This window comes from Culicoides brevitarsis, unplaced genomic scaffold (genome assembly GCF_036172545.1).
Source record: "Culicoides brevitarsis isolate CSIRO-B50_1 unplaced genomic scaffold, AGI_CSIRO_Cbre_v1 contig_55, whole genome shotgun sequence".
NCBI lineage: Eukaryota > Metazoa > Arthropoda > Insecta > Diptera > Ceratopogonidae > Culicoides > Culicoides brevitarsis.
The window spans coordinates 18,245-25,000 of record NW_026973439.1 but is presented as its reverse complement, the minus strand read 5'-3'; the positions used below and the strand labels follow the sequence as shown (position 1 = coordinate 25,000).

At 28.4% G+C, this 6,756-nt stretch overlaps 2 protein-coding genes across 4 annotated transcripts; both read right to left on the bottom strand.

The window, feature by feature from the left end:
- Window positions 1-6: 6 nt before the first annotated feature.
- Window positions 7-2,791, bottom strand: LOC134836533 (E3 ubiquitin-protein ligase TRIP12-like; the record flags this gene model as incomplete). The annotated part of the gene is made up of 3 exons (XM_063851714.1): window positions 2,681-2,791; window positions 918-1,959; window positions 7-855 (listed from the first exon to the last, which is right to left on the bottom strand). Coding segments are annotated over exons 2-3 (1,749 nt in total), but the record flags the coding sequence as incomplete, so codon positions are not given.
- Window positions 2,792-4,000: 1,209 nt separating this feature from the next.
- LOC134836534 (uncharacterized) lies at window positions 4,001-6,316 on the bottom strand. 3 transcript variants are annotated; one of them, XM_063851717.1, is made up of 4 exons: window positions 6,050-6,316; window positions 5,582-5,993; window positions 4,935-5,033; window positions 4,001-4,685 (listed from the first exon to the last, which is right to left on the bottom strand). In XM_063851717.1, the coding sequence occupies exons 2-4, from the start codon at window positions 5,950-5,952 to the stop codon at window positions 4,679-4,681; spliced, it is 477 nt and encodes a 158-aa protein (XP_063707787.1). In that variant the 5' UTR covers window positions 5,953-5,993; window positions 6,050-6,316; the 3' UTR covers window positions 4,001-4,678. The 3 variants fall into 3 exon arrangements, with proteins under 3 accessions (XP_063707787.1, XP_063707785.1, XP_063707786.1); XM_063851715.1 differs by having other exon boundaries at window positions 4,001-4,593; XM_063851716.1 differs by having other exon boundaries at window positions 4,001-4,593; window positions 4,935-5,015.
- Between the last annotated feature and the right edge of the window lie 440 nt (window positions 6,317-6,756).

Below are 6,756 nucleotides of genomic sequence, written 5' to 3'. Positions count from 1 at the left end.
ATCAACAACAGTTGCGGATGATCGAGGAAGTGCTTCAAGCATATAGGCAAGAGCTCGACAGGCATTTATCATAATATCAAAATTATGTTCCATTCTTAGGAGAATTATTAATGATGGAACAACCTGCTTTATAGGAAAACCAGCCAACGTGTCCTCATTACCCATTACCAGCATTTGGCACATTTCAATAGCAGCTTGAAGTTGTTGACTCTCATCATTGCTTTGTAAACCTTGTAATAATATCTGTGCTTTACTTGTTGAACTAGCACCCATACTACGATGCAATAAGTGATGCATACGTGGTCCCAAAGCACCAAACAAATGAGGTGGCAGCCCTCTAGCTTCTAATAATGCTTGAAGACGATTAACTTCACTATCATCGCTTTCAGAGTCATGAAGTTGTCCTCCAGATGTTTCCATATTACTAGTAGATAAATATCCAAATGTTGTAGATTGTTGAGAATTGCCTTGTATTCCACCTGAACTCAAAGACGTTTTTTGCAATTTTGAAAACGGGTTGATTGATGGTATTTGTTCTTGAAAAATATTACTATTACTTGACGTTATTCCAACTGATGGTTGTTTAGATGTTGATGGACCAGCACCAGCCGACAGATCAAAACCTACTCCAAATGTTTGCTGATTATTTTTGGATGTTGATGCAGCTCCTTCAGATGTTGCACTTTTGCTATTGCTATATCGATGAGCCACACGTGATAAAGAAGAATCAGTCGTATTGGATGGAGAGGAATTGTTATTCGCTGGTGCCGTTGAACTAACACAGGAACCCGTATTTGCTGTTTGAGTAGAGCTTTTGGCACGAGAACTGCGTCTCAACAAATTTTGTGGTTGCTCCTTTAGATAAAAAAAAAAGTAAATAATATATTAAATATATGTAAATGCAATATTTGTAGTACCTGTAGATCAGAAGAACTACCACGAGACACACGTGCCCCCAGATTCGTACTTGAATGGTCCGATTTTTTATTGGATGAATTTTTCGATAAATCGTTTAACTTTTGCCGTTTCTTATGAACAGACGCTACAGTTGCAGTCAGGATGTTACTATTACGAGCAACTAATTGCGATTCAAAGTTAGAGGAAGAAGTTGAGGATATACGATCTTTGTCACGTATTATTTCAAATCTTTGTTTATTCGATCGTAAAAATCGGGATGTATTCAGTTCAGAAGGTAGCTTTTGAAATTTCGTTGGTCTTGTGGAATGTAAAATTTCTCCCGTTGTGTGCCTGTGTCTTTTAGTAGGTTCTGTATGTTCGTTTACCCTTTCTTTTATACGATTCTTAGATGATCTTATAAGAGTTTTTATTTGATTAAATTTCGTTTGTGGACTATGAGTTTGTGATCTTGTACGATTAGCAATACTAGAAGTTTGCTCAAAAATATCAGAGCTGTTTAGGTTTCGCCTTTTACGATCCCGCGTACTTATTTCTTCCTCAGTATCTTCTGTGTCTGTTTCTATTGTACGTTTTCTAGGTGATTGTGGGACTTTAACTTGATTTTTAGATAATTTAGCCAAACCTGTATTTGGCTTATTATTACTACGACTAGAAGCAGAAGTTGAAGGTGCTTCCAATAAATGTTTGGTTTTTGTAAACTTTTTTGATTGTACTGTATTTTTCTCTTCTTTTGAATTATTTTTTAAAATTTTGGGTTTAAGGATTATATTTCCTCTGGTTTTACGAATCGGTTTAGTTCTGACATTATCATTATTATATTTTTGAATTATTGAATCGCCTTTATTCGAATGCTCCTCCGTCACTGCAGAGAGCATCGAGCTATTTGGGGACTCGGCCATAGACGACACACAAGCGTCCAACTAGTTTCATGAAACATACCAATTGACGGTGTATGGCCTCAACGTTTTATTTTCTAATTAAAATCGATGAATTTTACAATACTTTATAATCATAAATCATAAATTTTTTTATTTATGTAACCTGGAAAATAAAATAAAAATATTAAATAATTTTATTTACTGTTATTTACTTATTCTAATGATAAAATCAATCTTTTATCAAAAAACACAAAATAAAAAAATAATAAACAGTAACATTTTACTTTATAAAATATACAGTAAATTTGAATAAATATCAATAATTTTAATCCACTTTTAATCCAAAATACTAATTTAACAATTCCACAAATTTAGACAAATCAACAGCTGATGAGTCACGTAAACAAGATAATTTTATTATTGTTTTGTGTAAAATGATTATTACGATTAATAAATATAATATATTTAAAAAAAAAATATTACAATTTGAATTATTTTTTTTTTTGTATTAACAGCTACATACATACATTAATTTGAAAATTAAAAAAACTTCCCCAAGTTAAAATGACAGCCATTACTGTTTTATGATGGTAGTTTTTTTTATTGACTTTAACATTATCAAATGAAAAATCTTAAAGTATAATACCTACAGAGAATAATTTAACAAAAATATGTTTACTATTTGAAAAATGAAAGGATTTTGATTTGTGAATTCATAATAAAACAATTTGAACAAAAACTATAGTTTTTTTTTACCAAAATAAGGTAACCATTTTATCGAGTAGTAAATTTCATAAGGATTGAAAAAACATTAAAATTAGAGTTTTTCTTAATGCTAATAAATTTTGGTTAACTTTCTTACTTTTTTTGTCGTTTTTACTTACTTGCTAGAAATTTGCGGAATTTATTTCACTAAAATCTTTACAAATTTCCTTTCAAAATTTAAGAACAAAAGAGTCTGATTTTTTTCAACACTTCATATAAATAGAAATTCGCCACATCTAATTCTCGTAGATGAAAAAGCGACGCCTTAATTAAGTTAGAAAATTAAAACACTGTTTTCATCAACTTTAAGCGATAATTTAATTTGCATCCTTAAAATACCGAAACCTGGGTCGAGTTTTAAAATTAATAGAAAAATTTCGGATTTTTGGAAAAATCCAGAGATAAGAGCACGCAAAGTTATACGTGTTTCCATAGTATCTTGTATGTAAACTGTCATTCAAATTTTCTCTAATTTTCATTTTATTTAAATAATAAAATTTCTAATTTCATTTTATTTGTAAATCCATAAATATGGATTTAAAATTTTTTCCAAATTTTTTTCGATGTCCCAAAAGTTTTTTTTTTCAAAATGGGGGGACAAAATAAAAAAAAGTTTTGAAATATTTACTTTTTCATACAAAATGAAAACATTCAAAAAATTTTTGATCATTCATAAATATTTTAGTTATTCTTATGATATCTACATTGAGAATTGCTAATCTAAAATTGATCTCAGAGTATTTCAAGTTAAAAATTTAAACAAAAAAATTTCATAAAAATAACTGTCAAAAAATTTTAAAAAATGTTTTTTTGAAAATATTTATTTTAAGTGAAGAAAATTCTAAATTTCATTTTTTAATACAAAAGATATTTAAAAAATTCGAAAATTTCTTGGAAAAATATGGAAAAAGACCAAAAAACGGTCAATTTTGATGAAATTTTTAACTTTTTTTTTGCCCCACTTTTTTTGGACTTTCGGCCTTAACATAAATTCACCAAAAATTGTTTTTGAATATAAATATTCACGCAATATTCTTCAAATCCTGGACCTCCTTCCCCACTTTTTCGTTACCCCAATTAGTAATCAGTATACTTATTCTTATAACTCGGTGAGAAAAAATATAGTTATAATAAAAATGTAAAAAAAAAAATCGAGACATCGAGTTTTAAAATTAAAGTTATGAAAAAGTATTTAAAAATGAAAATTTAAAAAAGCAGTTTCAATCGAACCTTTTATTTCAGCAAAGTTCAGCAAATTTGAAATTTAGGGATATCTATGCAACTTATAGGGATTTTGGAATTTAGTCTTAATATAGGGAGAAATCCTTTGAAATCATTTGAAAAATTCACAAAAAAGTTTATTAAATTGGTTCTCTTCTTCATTCTGGATTTCAATTAAATATTTACACAACTCAAAATTAAGAAAAGAGACTAACAGATTAATTTTTTAAATAATTTTATTTGCAAAACAGAAATGTTTTTTGTAGAGCTTAAAAATAAATACATAATATTTATAAGTTTAACTTGAAGTGAATACGAAACTTAGCGACTGTTCCGAGCTGAACGACGAAGCTTTGCTATATTGACTTTATCAATTTCAATTTTTTTTATCCTTTCTTCTGATTTTTTTCCCCTTTGTTTTTTTATTGAATTTGTTTCACTTTTGTTATTTTTTAAATTTCTTATATTTTTTCTCAAATCATACCTCGCTGATCTTGAAAAAGTACTGTATTTCTGTTTATACTTTTTTTTTTGTTTGTTCTTTGATTTATTTTGAATTTCTGAAATATCCCGTTCTATTTTATTACAATGACTTTTGCTTCTTGTGACAATTTTGTTGGTATATCTTCCTTCTTGTACTAATAATTTATCGATTACAGTAGTTTTAGAATGAACTAATTTAGGTGAGAAAGACAAAGTTTTTTTCTCAACACTATTGGAAATTTCCGAGCTTAGTGTTACAAAACTATTATTTGATCCAGTCGTCGTGGCTTTATATACAAATGAAAATGCAGATGATTCTCCTGGCAATCTTAAGAAAAATAGAAAAAAATAGTTTTCAGCAGACAAGTACAATTTCACGTAATGTTTCACATTACTTCCCTTCTAACTTTTTCTCAAAATCTAAGAAGATAATAAATAATAAGATAACGTTAATTTCCGGTTTTATGTTAAAATCTATAATTGTAATTGTATTTTTGTAACTGTCTTAACAGTTTTACATTTTGATAGTTTTCCAAAATGAAAGATTTGACTATTTTTTGAAATTGTCCTTCGAATGGAACATTACGGGGTCCAAAATAATGTGAAACAATTCTTAAGATTGCACTTGCAATTTTGTAATTAATCAGCTGGTAAGTGCCTAATATATACCTGTTCGAAATCTTTGCACAAAAATTAACTGTATAATCACTTCCTTTGCATTCCTTGCCACCTGGCTTTCTACCTGGTATTCTCAAAATTTCTTTGTTACTACAAGTTTAAAACGTCAATATTATTTTAATACATAATAAGGCCGCTCCAAATGAAAATCAAAAATAAAGTCCAAAATTTTTGAAAATAAAATGGGGGGCAAAATAAAAAAAAATTGAAATACTTATTTTCATACAAAATGACAAAATTTTAGCAATTTTTGATCGTTGATCAACCTTTTTGTTGTTTTTTTATAAACTTCTTTGAAACTTATAAATTAAAAATTCATTTAAGATCATTTTAAGTTAAAAATTGAAATTTCATAAAAAAAAACTGTCAAAAAAATTCAGTAATTTTATGAAAAATATTTTTAGAGAAGAAAATTCAAGTTAAAATATGATTTTCAAAACAAAAATAAAAATAATTGAATTTTTTTTTATAAATTTTTTTTGAAAATGTCTTGAAAAATTATGAAAACGATCGATTTTGATGAAATTTTTAACTTTTTTTTTATTTTGCCCCATTGGATTTTTGACTTTAAAAATGGGACATCGGACTTTATTTTTGATTTTCGTTTGGAGCGGCCTAAAAGTAGTTTTTTTACTTACTTTGGTGTAGTTGGAGCTACTCTGATTGGCTTAAATTCACGAATTTCAGATTTCAAACTATCTGTAGATTCACTACGACTAGGAAATGATATCCTATGTGTTTTTGTGGGATACAACAAGCATGGACTCTTTAAAAAAGTTGATGAGATATTATTTGTTGTGTGGTCATGTATTGCAGATTCTTTTAGATTATAGATTAGATTATATTTAGAGCTATTTGACATTGATGAAGAGGAAGTACTAGAAATAGTTATCACACTTTCACTTGATTTATTTATACTGTTTAAGCGATCATCAATTTGATGCTCACTTTGTTGTCTTGCAGATGGGCCTCCGTAATGAAAAATTTGATTTCGTCCAGCTATTAGCATTTTACAGTTTTAGATTCAATTAAAAAATCTGCCTAAGTAACCTATGAAGAGACAAGTATTAAGATTAAATATTCATTTAGATTTATTTCCCATTTACCTTTTTATTAAATGTATATTGAAAATTCACTAAATACAATTTTTCATCATCAAGACTGCCGGTAGGTAGCTTGAATTTTACCAACTTCTTCACTCTACAGTCTAGCTCTTCAATCGTGTGGAGTTATTATTAATTTTACACAGATCATAGTAATTTATTTAGTCCCGAGTCAGAGGCAAATAATATTTAATTTACGTAAAAAAATAAATAACCGGTCAGCGAAATTTCGGAAAACTTGAGACGAATGGAAGTAATAACGACATTCCAGTCATTATTCTACTTTGTTCACTTTTTTTTTTCAAAAATCCACATTACCAACCTCCTGTGCACACTAATTTTTCCAAAAATCCACGTCACCCACCTCCCTGAACACATCAATTTTTTAAAAATCCACATTACCAACCTCCTGTGCACACTAATTTTTCCAAAAATCCACATTACTAACCTCCTTTCCGTTCATGGCCACCCTACGGATTGAAAAGTGTTAAAATGTAATCCTTCTGATATTTCCCACGACATCGATTCCTTTTTTATAAGGAACTTAGAAAGAACTACTTGAGCATTATAAAAAATTTGTCTCGCAAACATATCAGATTTTAATGCAGTTTTTTTAGCTTGCGGTTAATTTTTTGGTGCTATTAATCTTTAAAGGAATTCAAATTAATCCCTTAAGGTATTAGATTAATCTCTTTTACAAAGTATGGTCA

Coding starts and splice junctions, on each gene's coding strand:
- LOC134836534 (XM_063851715.1), bottom strand. CDS start 5,952: ATGCTAATAGCTGGACGAAATCAAATTTTTCATTACGGAGGCCCATCT. Junction 5,034..5,581: donor GTAGCTCCAACTACACCAAA/GTAAGTAAAAAA, acceptor TTAAACTTGTAG/TAACAAAGAAATTTTGAGAA. Junction 4,594..4,934: donor TGTGCAAAGATTTCGAACAG/GTATATATTAGG, acceptor ATTTTTCTTAAG/ATTGCCAGGAGAATCATCTG.